General features: G+C 37.7%; 1 protein-coding gene across 1 annotated transcript; it reads left to right on the forward strand.

The window, feature by feature from the left end:
- The first annotated feature begins 293 nt into the window (after window positions 1-293).
- kiss1ra (KISS1 receptor a) lies at window positions 294-16,800 on the forward strand. Its single transcript, XM_062428641.1, has 5 exons — window positions 294-549; window positions 2,592-2,716; window positions 14,431-14,566; window positions 14,712-14,950; window positions 16,420-16,800. Exons 1-5 carry the CDS (start codon window positions 294-296, stop codon window positions 16,798-16,800), a joined length of 1,137 nt encoding a protein of 378 aa, XP_062284625.1.
- The last annotated feature ends 1,473 nt before the right edge of the window (window positions 16,801-18,273 follow it).

Consider the following 18,273-nt stretch of genomic DNA (forward strand, 5'->3'; position numbering starts at 1 on the left):
CTGGCACCTCTGTTTCCCACCTCTGTCACACATTCTCTAATGCATCTTTCTTTCCTGATTTACCCCCCATCTCCTGTATTGGACACATATAAATTCATCCCTTCTTTCTCCATGTTATGCATCTTTCTCTCCTAGCACTCTCTTAGCCTGGTAGCAGACTAGATCCAGCGGCTGAACGCCTCACATGCACACACACACTCACACACCATCAACTTTCTCTCCTAATTTCCATTTCTTCCTCTCCTTGGCGACTATTCTCTTGCTTCCCTCACAATTATCTCTTTCGCTCTGTCATGATGTACTCGTCCGAGAGGCTCTGGAACTCCACCGAGCAGCTCTGGCTCAACGGCTCTGAGGCAAACTTCTCTAAGGGAGAACGCAGGGATGAGGAGGAAGAGGAAGGGGATCAGCACCCCTTCCTCACAGACGCCTGGCTAGTCCCCCTCTTCTTCTCCCTCATCATGCTGGTGGGACTGGTGGGCAACTCTCTGGTTATTTATGTCATCTCCAAACACAAGCAGATGAGGACAGCGACCAACTTTTACATAGGTAAGACAAAAAAGTTAAAAATGCAAATGTGTTTAGTAATTTTGGATTTCTTGTGATTTGTAGAAGATACGTGTGAAAAGACAGGTAATGCAAGACCTGGAGATCACTGGGATAAAATGTGTCTTGTATTTAGGCATATCTCTTTCTCTTTCATCTATCCAGTAACGCTTCATTGCATGTCAGTTGTTGGTTCAAAAAACCACCAGGGGTTAAAAAGGACACTCTTCATTTCCTCAATTAGCACACAGCTATGTGTGAGAATGTCAGTGTTAATTACAGGTTTCACTTTTCCCTCTTAAGCATGAGGCAGGTATTAAGGTGTGTGCTGAATCACAACTAAGTGCAAATCGTTTCTAAGACAGGACACCTGAGGAGAAAATATGATCAAACAGGTATGATAATTACTTGCTTGGGGTGTTTTGAGAGTCTTGTTGAATACAATTTGATGGTTTGTGCAAATAAGCAATTTTCATCGCTCATGAGCTCACAGCTTAAAATGATTTCTGAAATTTTAATTTTAATGTAATCAACAATAGGAAAAATAAGTACATTATTTTTTCAAAAAATTAAAACAGTAAAACAAGAGAAATCGAAGCAGTGCATCAATCATTCTCCTGTCTTTCATCCTCTTTGGTATTCAGTGCACACTGACTTAAAATGCGGGTGATTGATTTTTTGATCTTGAAGTCAATTACAGCACCTCTGGTGGAGCAGTGACACATAGGAGAATTGCAAAGGTGATTGATTGACTGGTATTTTCACAAAAGATAAAGATAAAAATAACAAATGTGCGTCACTTAGATATACATATTTACAAGATCCGGTGTGTAAATTAGGCAAAGGTCTGAGCAATTTTGTGATTTATCGAACTGTCAAAACTATTTATGTCTGTGTGTGCATAGTGCATCGCGGATGTGACATGAATTTGATCTTGGATAATATCCCAAGGCCACAGCATTCAAACAGTTTAATATTCAGCAACATTAGATTAGCGCCTGCACCATCTGCTCACCCTTTCAGCATTATATTCCAGCTACTAGAACATGATTAGATCAGCTAGTGAAACAAATAGGAAACGATGTGTGGCATATTTATCAAAGTGATAGATGAAACAGAGAAAAGGGAAAGCCAGATCACACTACCAAGGCTATCATAACAGCGTCTGCTTAGCGTAATATCGAAACATGAATTTATATTTCTGTGTCTACTCTGAATTGAATAAGGAATGTGGATTCAAATCAAGCATTTCATTTTTGTAAGAATGTGTGAGCTGGTGTTCTGTATGACCCGTTGTCTGTCAGAAATGATTGGTTTTCTAAACACACCTACAGCATGTCATCAAGAAAACAAATGCTGATGCTTAGTCTCTTAGTAGTTGACATGAGATGCACCCAATTTACCCAACTTATCATTAACCTTTTCAATAGTGTCATCAAAACTGAACATAATAACCTTAAAAAAACTAGTATTTGTTGCAGGGAAATTGCACTGCATTGCAATTGATTGTGCAAATGCTACAATTCTACGTTCTTATGTCAGATAATGATACTGTTGGTACAATGACTGCAAATATGTGATTTTTACTTATATCAGGACATTTAGATTCATGAAATGTCAAGGATTATGTGTCATGTGTATCACACATACGTTACATTTGTCACATCCTATGATCAGTGGTTTTATTCCGTGAGTTACAATCTCTATAGCTTGTTAGTGACTTTTGTTATCTGTGTATCTGTTTTCTCCTGTTTCCAGTCTTTGTGCCAAACTGTACAGAAATGATTGTGGTAGTAATCTTCACATCTAGCTCTTGGCAAGAAAGTAAATATTTCCCAAAATGTCAAACAATTCTTTGAAGAGAAAATGTCAAGCTACCACCCCTCTAATTAGTAACTAGACTGATAGTTTATATTTTTCTCTGAAGAAAAGAGGTGGTATGCTGCATTATTGTACTACATTCACACCTAATCTTCACACATCTGCGGATACAGCGCCTATTAAGTAACACCAGACATCCTGCGTGTTGTTTTCTCTCTGTGCAGCAAACCTGGCTGCCACTGACATCATCTTCTTGGTGTGCTGCGTCCCGTTCACTGCCACGCTCTATCCTCTGCCTGGATGGATCTTTGGCAACTTCATGTGCAAATTTGTTGCCTTTCTACAGCAGGTAAAACCACAACTCTCCTATCACTATAATATATCAGAAATGTGTTTTCTCGTACACAGAACCTCACTGTTCTTTCTGCATTTAAAGTACAGAAAAACATTTATGAAACATGTCTGATTTGCTCTTAACTTGAACAAAACCAAATAATTATTATGATTTAATAAATCCGCTCAAATCAATGACATTAAGACTATAAGTACAATCAAATAACATTCAATGACAACAGCTAAATGTGCGCTGTATTCACAACTCAGCTGTGTGTCAGAGAAAAAGCCATCTTTATAAACCGCTCAAGGAGGCCACAGCTTGTCCTTTTACAGTTAAAGACTGTCTCAAGAACGCTCTAAAGACCGCTCTTACTTTTATGTCTGGATTTTATAAAAAGAGTTTATATAAAATCAAACCTCACAGCTTGGAAAGACCTTCTGGAGATCTATTGGCAAGCTGCATCATAAATACACAGTTTACGAAGTACATGTAGAACTAATTCAATGACATCCAAACTCAATCAAAAGGAGTTAAAATTAGTCACCATGATTACATAATAATTGGAATGAGCTGTTCTTTTGATCCTGTCCTTATAATAAAAACAACACTCTAGCTCAGAGCAATTTAACATCAACAGCAAGAGAGCCAAATAGGAAAATAAACTGAGGTTATGGGCCACACCGAATACCTTGTCAATTAATGGCTACAAATTAAAAATAAAAAACTCTTACAGTACAAGGTCAATAGATATATTACACGGAATAAACTAGTCGTGCACATTTTCGTTCACTTGGTGTAATGGTATAATTATGATCAATTTCAGTCTAGTGCAAAAAAGTAGGAAAGCTTGATTCAGAAGTGCAAAAAGTCTAAAAAATCAAGGAGACATCGGGCGTTTTCTGAGAGGTCAGTATCTGTCAGACTAACAGTAAGTAGGCCTGTTTGTAATATCCTAAACAGCACTTCCAAGCATACACCAGGAGCTTTTGAAACAGTCCATATCCATAAATGATAAATGCAAAATGAACATAGTAAATAAATAGCCATCAGACTAACAATAAATGGGCTTGTTCATGATACTATCAAAAACAATTCAAAGCAGACACATGGTGTTTATAGCAGGTCCATATTAATATTTGTTAAAGGCGAAAACAGTAAAACAGTTTCCAGACTAATAACATGTTGTCCTGTTTGAATCATGATAAAACAGATTTTACATAACTTTTTTACTACATTTTCACCAAGGTAGCATTACAGGCTTTAAACAGGTGATTTACTATACTACAGAACTATTGCACATATCAGACTTATGTCATTTTGAGCCTGTTTGAGTTAGTCAGAGAAATCACACTTGTTGTTGATTTTGCTCTTTCAACATAGTTTCTCATGCAACTTCTTATTGGGCATGGAACAACTATGAGTATATCCAAACAATGTCAGCATTAGCAAGGCCACTTTCCGTATTGATATTGGCTAACATGGTTAGACCAAAAGTCCACTTCAACCTCAGCCTGCAAGTGTTGTTTTAAAGCAAAGGAAGACTCCACAGCAATCAAATACTTCTAAAAGATGCTCTCATCAATACAACACATTACCTCTTCTGCTTTTACACAGGGGTTTGCCTCAGGTTACGTGCAAACTACAATACCTCAGTGGGAATGAGGAAGCCTCTCAGTAAATTCACAGTCAATTTTGTCATGAAGTCTGTCATGACAAGTGTTTTGTGCTGTGCTCATGAACGCATGAAGTTATGGGAAGTGCAGCAAATTTGTTGGCATTAGTTTTGTCTTGAAGGCACTAAGCCTCTCAAAAAAATCAGCAATAGACGTTTTCCACCCCTGCACTTTGAGATTCAAAGTGTTCAAGTGTCCAAAAATGTCTCACAGAAAGTAGACTTCTGCCATAAACTGTTCCAACATGTGCTCCGAGAGGTTTGTTGCCCATTTGTGTTTATACATGTGAAGGAAAGACACAATCTCCTTGCGGAGTTCACAGAAACTTTGCTGGGCCATCTGCATTGTTATGAACGAGTAAGTCTGTGTGTTCAGCAAACGTGTCAGCAAGCAGCAGATGGAAAAGGCAAGGCAAGGCAAGGCAGCTTCATTTATATAGCAAATTTCATACCCAGGGGCAACTCATGTGCTTTACATAAAAACAAACATTCAACAGTAAGAATTGAAAGTCAGTCTGAGTTAGTAGATCTCAGAGCCCTACAGGGTTTATATTCTACTAGCATGTCATTCATGTATTCTGGACCTAAACCATTCAGTGATTTGTAGACCAGTAGCAGAACTTTACAATCTATTCTATAGCTGACTGGGAGCCAGTGTAAAGACTTTAGAACTGGAGTAATGTGCTCTGATCTCTTTGTTCTGGTTAAAACTCGAGCTGCAGCGTTCTGAATGAGCTGCAGTTGTTTAATGCTTTTTTGTGGGAGTCCAGTCAGAAGACCGTTACAATAGTCGAGTCTACTGGAGATGAAAGCATGAATCAACTTCTCCTGGTCTGTTTGGGACATAAAACCCTTCACTCTGGATATGTTCTTAAGCTGATAGAAGGCTGTTTTGGTGATTGATTTGATATGACTGCTGAAAGTCAGATCTGAGTCTATCAGCTCGCCAAGGTTTCGGACTTGGTCTTTAGTATTTAGAGAGAGTGACTCGAGGTGTTTACTGACAGCAATCCTCTTCTCTTTATTGCCAAAAACATTTACCTCAGTTTTGTCCTGATTTAATTAAAGGACATTTTGGTTGATGATGATGTTGAATGCTGAGTGAATGAAATTCATGATGTTCATTATAGTGTCCATGATGTTTTCGAGATCACCACTAAGCTTTGCACACAACACAGACTGATAAATTATACAGTGTAAAACTGCTTATGTGCGGCTATGGCTGATAACATCACCACCAGCCCTTGTACCGATCATAGTTTGAGCGCCATCAGTAACCAACCATGTCTGTGTTAAACACTAAACGTTGTTTCTTTTTTGCTAAGGTTGTTGCACGGATTGCTCATGTTGTCCACTCACATATTTCTGATTATATTTGTGCTCAGACATATATGGATGTATTTGAGAAGGGTCCGTTTTGAGTAAATAATAGTTAGAGTTTATAGTGAGCAAAAGAAGTGAAAGCTGCTGGAAGCCTCATCAATCAGAACAGGACAGGACAGGAGCTAAAACAGCCTGTTTCAGGCTTAAGTAAGGTGCTGCATACAGGGCCAGTTTAAAAAAAAACTGTAAATCATATTACAATAGAGCCCCAAACTAAAAATATAGACATGCGGAAATGTGTATGATACATCCCCTTTAACACAAAAATACAAATTGGTGCACCTGATCATGAGTAAAACATACAAAAGCAAAACAAGCATAGGCTTCAACCTGTTTATTCCGTGCAGCTTATTCAAACATACATTACTCTGATCTTAAAAGGTCACTTTCCTCTTCTACACTGTAATTACGTCGTCACTTAGTCTTGAAGTAATAACTATAAATTACTCTAAAAAGCTAAATCTGCATCCAGACTCAAAATGCTCAAAAAGGCTTCACTGTCAGTGAGGGCATAAAGGAAGTGGAGGGTTGCCACAGCTACTGTTTAGTTAATAAGCAAGCTGTCAGGTTCAAATGCATAATGTTAAACAACACTGTCTCAAAGGAACAAAAAAGGATGCTCTGGAAAACTGAGCTTGACCAGAATATGCTGAAAAATTAATTACATGGATGTTAAAAGCCTAGATAGTTGATTTGGAGATTGGGTTAAAGTGTAGCCCATTATAAAAATGGAAGGGAGGAGAAGACGATCTGTCAGGCAGATGAAAAGAAAAGTCATTTTCTTTTGAATGCAGAAAGACGTATGTGGCTAATTTAAGCACTGAAAGGTAAGACGTCAGTCTGAGAGCCAGGCGAGCAGAAAGGCTAAAAGTATTTTTAATTGTGAAATAAGAGACACGATTTACCTTATTCACGTGGACACAGAGACTAATACATTAGAGACAGCAATTGTATATCAAGCAAGTCTATTTTAGCTTTGTTTTTTTTCTATTTGCTAATTTCTTTTCTTTTTGAAAAGGAGCTGACCTTTATCATATAACCCTGTATGTTTAAAATGTTTTAATCCGTTGCTTTGAACGGAGACCTGCCACCATTTATACAAGAGTAAACGATAATTCGGTTGTTAATGATTATAATGAGACATTATTCAAATGAATATAGACCAGTAACTTGAGTGGTGTCTCAAAGTTTGTATAGTTCGTGAATAATAGCTATAGAGACACAGCATGGGAAGTCTCTTTCAAAACAACATGTTGTCTGATAAAGGTACCACCTCTACAATTTCACATAATATAACTTGATACCACAGCAGAGAATGACTCAGGGCTCAATCAATACTAATGAGTTGACAGTCACCTTTTCCTTGGAAAGTACTTTTGTTTTCATTAGCTTGAGGAGATAGGGCAGTGTAAAAAAAATACTGTGCAAAAATACTGTGCACAAAATACTAATACTAATACTAATTTGTTTAAATAATAAGTATAACGTGCACACGAAATAATTAATAATATTAATATTAATATAATTTCTGGTTGCTCAGTGCACTCTCAATGCCTCCCGTATTTCTGGTGACAGCTGCACATTGTAGAGCTCTGAAACTTTAAACTTGATGCAGCTGATTTAAACATTATGCTCAAGCTCTGACACTGTCCTATGAAATCACTTTAGTCTTTGGCAAATCAAAGTGGAATGATTTTTATTGATCAGATATTATCTGTGGTAATAAAGGATTGCACAATTTTCTAATCAGGGTTCTATAAGCTGTAATATAGCAGTGTAAAACGGACTTCAGCAAATCAGGACCAAGCATGAAAAAATCATCAAAGTGTTAACATAATGGTTTAAAGGAATTATAGCACATTTCGTCAGACTGATCAATAATATAGTGAACTTTTAATCTTCTGTGATTTTATTGAAGAACAAATGTCCAGAGAACACTACAGACACATTCAGTAGTTCAATCAGAGCAACAACAACCTGCAAATCAATACAAATTAGACTCTGCTCATTAGACTCAATTTATGATCCTTTACAGTCTCCGTAGATTTCTGTGATTTTCTGTTATTTTTTTTTAACTGTTAAGATTTCGGATGTTTATGTTAAACATGGTCAAAGTTCCAAAACTTGATGTGAATGTATGTTAAAATGCTCCCTGTGTATCAAAAGCCAGGCTTCAGGCTGAGCGCTCTTTAAGCCCAGTTACCTCACCATCTGACAACTGACCAACTAATATCAGACTGTTCCCATACGTCCGAAAATGGCCATTGATTCCGCAGCCTTTTTCACATTTTCCTCTTTCGTATTTCGGATCAGATTCAGATTCGAACATGTATGGATGTATTTGGAAAGTTTCCATTTCGTGTGAAGAAAATGAGAAAATAAGTGAAAATCCTACTTATAATATTTATTTACATAGCCTTCCAAGCTGCCATAAATCTTACAAGCTGGCCAATAAGAAGAGTGGGTTCATTTGGAAAGGGGAATGAATATAAGTGTAGACTTGGAAATGAGCATGATATGCCCCCATTAAAGTGTTTTTGCACTACAGAATGTGTATTACTTCTCCATTACACATTTATTTGGATTGCAGCTGTGATTATCTACTGTAGCATAATGTGTCTCTTGTAAAAACCTGATTTATAACTCCTGTCATTTGCAGGCCTCTACAGATTATATGCAATAAACATTTGACACCTGTGGGAACTTAATTCATACTTGCATGGCTATATCATGCACGGCCAGTTTCACAACCTTTCAATGACATACATTGAAACAGCATTAGGGATCTTGGGCTTGATGTGTCCCTTTAGTGGTAATTGTTAGTTAGCCCAAAGACTCAGAGGAGCAACAAGGATCCTTCTGGGAGAACTAATGCCTTCTTAAGAAACATACATAAACATTACATTTTACTAAAATCAACAATACTTAAAACATAGCACATATGGAAGAGGTTGGGGCGGTGGAGGGAGCTACAGCAGTAGACAGTGTTGGCAAGAGCTTGAGCATGAGCAAATCAGCATAGTGAGAGAAGTGTTAGGGTAAAACAGCCACGCTGCACACCTGCATGAATATGACTGGATGTTACTGGTCAGCTGATAGCCATGCAGCTTTTTGAAAACATTATGCAAAATTGAATGAAAAAGTAGACTTCAGTACTCTGCCTTAACTAATGCTCCATTTAGGTCAGTCAATTAAAACTTTTTTTTAAAGCTGCACAGGCTTTGGGCTGTTAGAGAAAGTCTTAGTACCTCCAAAGTGGTAAAAGAAACTTGTAAATAGACTCAAATCCTTGACTCATCCAAAATTGAAATTAACAAAAAAAGACACACAGTGTGGTTAAAGGCAAAACACACTGTCAAGTTTTCAGTCACCATAGCAACCACACAAGAAAATGAATGAAATAATCCTTGTTTTGTAAGTCACAAATAAGGTCTCATAAAATGTTTCACTAAAAGCGAATCACAATGGTGACACTACTAACTTACTATAATAATGGACCTCTATTTGTGTACAGACTATGGGCTTCATACAACCCCCAATCATCCAAGTAGTTTACCTTAATTCTGTAGCATTTTTTTTTTAAACATCACTGTAATGGCACCACATCTGGATTTTCTATTTCCATGGTTTTTACCTCCTAATTCAGTTCTGTTCAGTCTGTTTTTCTTCCTCTCTTTTCTCGCACATGTCTCTTTCCCTCTTATTATTAGTGAGAAAATAAGAGAAACAGTGAGACTGTTAGTGACAACAACCCATGTCAAATTGCATTTCAGGAATGTTAACTACCGATTGTTTATGCACTCTATAAAGCAAATCTTGGCTGGAAAAAATCCCCTCTCTCAAATTGCTCTAAGCCTTTCTAATCTTTATACTTTATACTCCTTGGAGGACAAATACTTTGCTCCTACGAATGACCCAATGGCTTTTCCCTTTGTACCATCCTCCAGACGGATTTGACTTTACCTCAATTTCTGGTAAGAGATTTAGCTAGCTCAACATTTGTTGGCATGTGATGAATTTTGCAGCCTCTTGGGGCGACTAATGGGGCTTTAAACTGTCAGTCGTACAACTCGAGCTACAGTATATAAAATGAAAGCCTGCTGCATTAATCAAGGCTGATGAGTTTATAAATTATGCAGAAAACTTTTAATCTGTGACTCACTCATCCTTCTTTTGCTGCAAGAAATGCGAACACATGTCAAATTCAACATTTGTTGGAACAGGTGGTTCTTGGAAGATAAAATGGAAGCAAAACAGAAAACGGACCAAAAAAGTTCAAATTGGCCTTCTGTCTTTAAATTAACTGATGCGTAAGACAACCTTGTAAGGCATCATGTTTTTTTGTCCAAGAATAAAGAACCACATGTTGTTTCTTGTATATATCATGAGGTTATACTCAGCATGCACTGAGTAGGAGAAGATGCAGACAGCACATTCTGTACATCCCTTTGAAAGTGTTGGGCCACATGTCTCCTTTTCCTTGTCACCATGAGCAACTATCCATCTGCACCAAATGAATCAAAGTCAGTGGTTTCTACTTTTCACACCTTTGACAAGATACTCTCTTTCCTTTACCACCCATGTCGCTGGGGTGGTGTTGAAAAGTCGAGAGGTAATAGGTGGTAATTTCAAAGAAACATAGTGGGAGCTGGGCAGAAAGATAGAGAGACAGATGCCTCTTCTACATCTTTGAAAAAACTGAGAAGCACATAAATTATATTAAATGCCCACTGCACATTTGACTGAATGCTATACTTCTTGTAATTAATATTTAAGGTGATTGCCTGAATAAATCAGAATATTTATTTTTCAAAGATGCATTTAATAAAGTTCATTTTCAACTACAGTAAAATATATTAAAAAAAAAAAAAATTCTGCTTCCTTCTCAAATAGATGCGTCATAAAACAAGGATGACATGCAAAACATAGGGCTGCAACTAACAATTATTGTCATTATAGATTATTCTTTCAATTCATTTTTTTGATAATTGATTCACATTTTGGTCTATAAAATATCATAAGATGATTAAAAATGTAGATCACTGGTTCTCAAAGCCCAAGGTGATGCCTTTAAATGACCTGCTCTATATGAATAGTGTCATGATAACTTCTGTTATTTGGCACTATAATAAAATTGACTTAACTTGACTCAAATGTCTTGTTTTGTCCTGACCAGCTGTCCATAATCCAAAGACTATCAGCTTCTTTTCAAAATAATCCACATTTGAGAAGCTTAAATCACAGAATTTGAACATTTCCTATTAAAAAATGACTCAAAATGATGACAATAGTCTAAAATTATAATGTTAGGTTGATTGACTAATTAAACAGCTAATCTTCACAACTGTGTTGTATACCTAATCAAATTCACTTCACGCTCTGTTTAAAAGTAACCTAAGACAGAAATGGATTTTGAAGGCAAGAGGGGGAGAAAATCATTGTTTCAAGTCTATTTTAAAACAACAGTCGGATGCCCACATGTACACTGAAGCATGTTTTTCCTGCTTTAATCATGCCCCCTGTTCATACTGGTCATTAGAAGACCCCCTTCATAATGCACTTACAATCTAAGTGATGGGGGACAAAATCCACAAGCCACATTTTAAGCAAAGATGCATTTGCATGTTGCATGTATTTTCCACATTTACAGTCTTTTAAATAATAAAAAAAATTCCCTCTTTATATCTGGGTGGACAGTGTTTTCTTGTGCAGCTGCTAGATTGTAACAGAAAGGGAATTTAGCATTAAAAAGACATATTGACCTTATTTGACTAATCTGGATGGCTATGGCTTCATAATAGCTTAAAATAAACTTTAAAACATGTTTGCAGGGCAGGAGGAATGTTGATTGTGCCCCCATCACTTACATTATGAATTAATCTCTTAATGGTAAATATGAGAATGAAGAAGTATTACAGCATGAAAAAACATCTGTCAGTGTTCATTTGGGTACCTGATTGTTATTTTAGGGCAGAAAAAGTCTGGAAATTGTGAACCTATCCTCAAATCAAAATTATTTTCACAGTTTTGCCCTCATGTCCAACATCCACAGCCTGTCAAGACACCATCACATCACCCTATATTTTGTAAAACCCAATTTGATGTTTCCTTATCTCACCAAAAGAAATAAGAAGAAATAGAGGTTGTGTGCCACACTGCTCATATCGGAATATATTCTCTTTGTGATATCCAATCCAGTCCCTTTTGAATAGACATGCATTAAAGATATCAAAGTAGTGCAGTCTTAATGTGCCAAGCTCCTTAAAAATTGAGAAATCGCTGTATCCACTTCCTCAGTGGTATCAACACTGAACTTATCATGAACCCTCTCTGTCTCTCTCATCATATCCTTTGAAACACTGATGTAGTGCTCCAAACCTTTGGAGGGTAATGGGTGCTGGCTTCAGAGTTATGGATAAGCGGTGGGAAGAGAAAGAGAGAAAGAGGATAGACACATATACATGATGGACACAATTAGATCCTATTTGGAACGGAGCATAGAGGGAACTTTTGACCCCTTATCTCTCACCCTGCTGCACATGTTTCAAAACAAGTATGGTAAATTAAGTGAACAAAATGTCTTCTTTTTTTTATTTTTTATTTTTTACAGATAATTAAAATAAATGTTATGTCCATCCTGCTCTACTTGATATCAGTGTAGAGATGGAAAGAGAACATTTCCAGTCAGGCTGCATTCTACTGCAGAACATAATGAATGTGAGAATAAAGTAAAGTGATGTGCATTATTTTTTTATAATCAAAGGCTGGTTTTAGATGAAACACGTCAAAATATGAGACTGATGCACAATGCTGTCAGGCCTTTTTTTAAAAATGTTTATATTCGGAATTTTGTCAAAAGTTGAAGTCTACATACTGGAATGTTTCACCGCAACATGAATTCTCTATTTGGCTATACATTGTCATTCCTCTGATGTCTCTGAGTTTAATTGAATCAAGCATCATTGAACCCTATTAAAAATTAAATTGAATGATTTGTTCGTATGCTAATTAAAACTACTTATCGCAAATGCAGCCTCGTCTCTGCTTTCCGTCTTCCTGTTCCTCTGTACATTTCCTCTATCCCTCACTCCTCTCATCCCACATGCTCCTCAGTTTTAAAAGCACTAGAGCTCATTTGGAAAACCTCAGGCGAGTTGGAGAGCTCATCTGAAACAAAAGTTGTGCAAAACAGCTGCTCGAGTTTCTCCTCCCCCTTGTAATGTAATGTAATTAACTGAGACTGGAAGCACAGTACTCCATCATAGAGGTGGTGGTAAACTTTTACACCACCTAAACTAGTGATATGTGCTCTGAAGACACAAATTGCTGTGATAGTTTGTATGGAAACTGTGGTACTTAAAAAAAAAGAAAAAAAGAAGTTTATACAAATGTAAAGAGCTTGACTTTATAGGAAATGCAACCTGCGTTAGTATTTAATAATCAGAAACATTTTTATTTTTTTTAGATTTTTTCTGGCATAGAGACCTTTATTAGCAGCAGAGATAGAGGAAATCAAGGGAGAGAGGGGGGTGTGACATGTAGCAAAGGTCCTCCGGCCGGGATTCAAACCGGGGTCTGTTGTGTATGTGGCATGCGCCCTAACCACTCGACCACCTGCGCACCATCAGAAACATGATTTAATGAAAACTTTACAGATTTGCTATTCACATGTACAACTGTTACATGTGCTTTTGAAAACACCCTGTTAAGTTGAGTCTTTCCATGAGTAAATCCCCTTTCCCACCAAATGAAATTGTTTATTTTCAGCGAGAGACAGTGATGTCAACAATAACAAACAAAAGCACTAAAGCTAAGCAACATCAACACAAATAGACGAAACACTAACCTAACTACTACTGATTAACAAAAATGTTGTCCACCCCTACCACTTCCTGATATTCCACATGAGCAAAACTTGCTACAACATTTTACCCTTAAACAGGAAACTGGCAGGTTGGTTCATTGGAAGTGTGTTGAAGCTAGCCTTAAAAATCAAAAGCCTGAAGGCGGGACCAAATCAGCTTCCTGGAACAACCTGTAGACTCACAAACAATCATTCAGTCAACCCAGCTCACCAGCAGCCCATCACATACACACACACAGAGGAAAGGAGAGAGAAAAAGAGATCTATGGCAAATGCATAAAATCAAAACACATACAAATACAAAAAGATACTCAGACAACCTCTGGATTGTGACAATGGTGAAGCCTATATGAGAACATTACTTATGTGTCATAACTCCAGATTCTGAGTATATGCGTAGCTCTCCAAGACAGGCCCCATGCTCCACTGGCATTAGCTGAAGAAAATACTGGCTATTTGGGAACAGAGTTCATGTCCTGATGGTGTTATAAAGTGTAGATTGGGACCTGAGAGAGACAACTATACAGTGTGCAGTGGCAAGAAAGACAATCTTCAAGACTGTGCATTTACGTGGGGATGAAACCCAATAACGACAGCTCTTAAAGGGCTACAACTATATTCATAGAATCTGGAGTTACGATACTTAATTAACATTCATGCTGCATACATTGCTTTATAAACCTAATTAAAAGTTTGTCTTCTGTTCTGGGCTTTGATTGCAGTAATAGCACTAACTTCGAGAGACCTCGTCTATGACATTTTTGGAGTACACACTATGTGTTATGTATGTTTCTCTGTCTTCCTTAGGTGACAGTTCAAGCCACCTGTATCACTCTGACAGCTATGAGTGGAGACCGCTGTTACATCACAGTCTACCCTCTGAAATCCCTCCGCCACCGCACCCCGAGAGTAGCCATGATAGTCAGCACCTGCATTTGGATCGGTCTGTCCTGCTCATTTAATAAAAATTACTCATTTTCTCATTGCATTTGATCTTTATTGATCCATTCATTCACCACAGAGTGTAAACAAAATCTATAACAGTTGTGTATAAAAATCATTTTTTGATAAATTGCTGTTCTGTCCAGGCTCCTTCATCCTGTCCACCCCAATTTTAATGTACCAACGTATCGAGGAGGGTTACTGGTATGGCCCCAGGCAGTACTGCATGGACAGATTCCCCTCAAAGACACATGAGAGGGCTTTCATCCTATACCAGTTCATTGCTGCCTACCTGCTGCCTGTCCTCACTATCTCCTTCTGCTATACTCTGATGGTGAAGAGGGTGGGCCAGCCCACCATAGAACCTGTAGACAACAACTATCAGGTATGGACAAGGTTTGTTTCATGCCTTTAATTGCTTGACTCAACTTTAAGATATGACTACTAATGCTACTAATTTTCAGCAAATTAAATGTTAAAAAGGCTCTTCTTTTCTGTTCTCTTCATATGTCTTTGGCGGTACCTGTTCCTTTATTCATTATCTTGCTTTTGATGTTGACTGTCTCTGAAAATGTGTTTTAAAGCACCTGTCTTTACAGCAGCTATAATAATTAGTTTTATAATAACAATGCTGACTATGCTAACAAATGACTATGTGTTATGTAAAAGGTTTTGCTTGTAGTGAATCTCCTAGCTCTGCAGTCCCCCTTTAGCTTCATGAGATTTTTCTGTAGTGTCTTTTAGCACATATGTTCAGTTTTTGGCCCACAACTTTACTGTTTTGGTTCACTCTCATGGCTCACTCTCAAGCCCTTAAAAGTCTTCAACTTTATGCTAAATACCCAGCATTAAAATGCAGGCACACAAAGTTAGTGACTATCTGGTGAACATAGTAGAGCATTTAACAGCAAAGGAACCAGGGCCTCATTCGCAGATAATGATGGATCTTAAAAGTTATGACTGTTTCCTAAGAGCATCTCTCCAAATTTCTACATGCATTTCCCAAAGTCTTATTTAAAGCAAGTGCATGCCATTTAGAGATTCTTAATGTCGACTGTGATGTTGAAGGTGATGACGAATACATTTGAACTTAACTTTGCATATTTAACTGTCTGTAAGCCCAGCTTTACAATGAAAATACACACATCACAAAACTGATGTTGTAAACTACGCACGTACACACACACACACACACACACACACACACACACACACACACACACACACACACACACACACACAAAGCTTAAAGTGTAAAAGTCTACAGTCTTCATTATTTCATTTAAATGAAGAAATTGGGGTTCCGATAAGTTTCATGACTATGTGTGTCAATCTGTCAACATTTATGTATTAGACTTGCTGTATGTAACAGTGAGGTAAGCAACATGCAAGCCAAAAATAGAAAAATATAGCATAATGGCATTTTGTAGATCAACACATTGTGCATAAGAGAGAAATGAGGACATCACCATCACACATTTTATGCCAAATATCACTTAACAAAGAACACCAGTGCTCATGAAAAACAAAGACTTAAAAATCAATTAAATAAATGAAAACCAAAATAAAACACGCTTCTTTATTAATTCCTCATTAATCTACAATCATTTCTAAAAGCATCTTCAGTCGGCTTTTGGAAAACACCTCTGGATTTTATGATCATTTTAACCCTTAAGAATCTTTTGGGAAACAAGGCGGAGATATTTCCCTCAAGAGTTAGTGAAGACAGAGTGGATATTGGACTAGACATTCATCAGTCTTAACTGTTTGCTAACAAGATCACCATATTAACATATGATGATATGATACTATGTGTTGCATTTATAGCTTGCTTTTGCTACTACTGCTCCTCAGGTCAACCTCCTGTCTGAGAGAACAATCAGCATCAGGAGCAAGGTCTCCAAGATGGTGGTAGTGATAGTTCTCCTGTTCGCCATCTGCTGGGGTCCCATCCAGATATTCGCCCTCTTCCAGTCTTTCTATCCAAACTACCAGGTCAACTATGCCACGTACAAGATAAAGACATGGGCCAACTGCATGTCCTATGCCAACTCTTCAGTCAACCCCATAGTCTACGGTTTCATGGGAGCCAGCTTCCAAAAGTCCTTCAGAAAAACGTTCCCCTTCTTGTTTAAGCACAAGGTCAGAGATAGCAGCATGGCTTCAAGGACTGCCAATGCTGAGATTAAGTTTGTTGCAGCAGAGGAAGGCAACAATAATGATGGAGTGAATTAATGTTGACAATTAACAATGGGATGTATGATTATTGTGTGTATCTCAAGACATTGCTGCAGAAGGAGATTAGAAATATTGATACATGCCAATCATAGAGTCATTGTGTGAAAACATTAATATAGCAAATGGCTTGTTTCAGAGGGAGAAACACATTTTAGTTACTGTATTTTAATGAATACAACTAATTAACAACATGATGTGGAGAAACAGACACATAACTTGGATGGACACCAACAGCGTTTGCACAATGTCACCTGTTCCTCTGCCAAGGCTAGGCAGTGATGGCACATAACCTCATCCATCGAGCTGCCAAACACCACAGCCAAATAATAGAGGTCAGAAATATAGATGTGGTGAAGAAAAGGAACATTTTGGCTCGATAACTGCACATGGGAGTCCTACTCCCTATGAGATTATGGTTGAAAAGGTCGCCAGTTTTGGTATTTAGCATTAGAACAATTGATGTTTTTAAGTAAGCAAAAGAGAAGGACACATTTTTGAAAATGACAGTGAATGCTGATTCATAATGGACAATTTATACTCTAGGGGCCTGATTTACTAAGATCCCAAATAGTGGGTACTAAATTGCGTGCACGGTGCAATAGATTGCGCGTGCCGTTTGCGTGCGTTTTGCGGGTGATCTATTAAGAATAATTGCGTAAATGAAAACAGGTGCAACGGGGTGGAGACAGCAGTATTTAAATGAGGGTTTTGCGTGTCTTTATGTAGAGGTTGGACAAGCAGAAAGCCCGCAAGCGCAACATGAAATGTGATCAGGTTCTAGTGGAAGAGGTTAACAAATATATTGAGTTATAACAAAAACAAATATTACCAGAGAAACCGACATATGGGAGAGTATTTGTGACGAAGTCAATGCTGTTAGTAAAACCAAAAATATTCCACTCCAAAATTATTAACACAGGTGGAAAAACTCCGTCCTGTGCGTATTCTGTCATTGTGCCTCCGTCTCCTCCTCTCCACAGTGACAAAAGTCATCTGTGCCCAGTGCACAGCCGGTTAATACCTGCCCTTTAAAGGTATTATTTATAGACGCAGTTAGCGTCAGAAAAAATACCTTCAGGTTTGGTCAATCACAATGCGCGTGCTGAATAATATATTTGCATTTTCTCCTCCCTGTATTTTGCGCACTGGGGTTGAAACGCCCCATATTACATATTCATTATGGCAAACGTACTAAATGGACAGCACGTATTATCAGTTTAGTAGATCAGATTAGTAGATCAGCTTGCACATTTTTTGTGGGTGATGTCAAGTTTGCACACGTTTTTACACACGACTTTTGTCACTGTGGAGAGGAGGAGACAGTGGCACAATGACAGAATACGCACAGGACGGAGTTTTTCCACCTGTGTTAATAAATGCAAAATGCACGCAGACGGCACGCGCAATCTATTGCACCGTGCACGCAATTTAGTACCCACTATTTGGGATCTTAGTAAATCAGGTTCATAG

Source organism: Scomber scombrus, chromosome 11, assembly GCF_963691925.1.
Source record: "Scomber scombrus chromosome 11, fScoSco1.1, whole genome shotgun sequence".
Taxonomy (NCBI): Eukaryota; Metazoa; Chordata; class Actinopteri; order Scombriformes; family Scombridae; genus Scomber; species Scomber scombrus.

What these genes read in the sequence shown, in the direction of transcription:
- kiss1ra (XM_062428641.1), top strand. Translation starts at nt 294, where the DNA reads ATGATGTACTCGTCCGAGAGGCTCTGGAACTCCACCGAGCAGCTCTGG. An exon ending in AGCGACCAACTTTTACATAG is followed by an intron (nt 550 to 2,591) that starts GTAAGACAAAAA and finishes CTCTCTGTGCAG; the next exon opens with CAAACCTGGCTGCCACTGAC. An exon ending in TTGTTGCCTTTCTACAGCAG is followed by an intron (nt 2,717 to 14,430) that starts GTAAAACCACAA and finishes TGTCTTCCTTAG; the next exon opens with GTGACAGTTCAAGCCACCTG.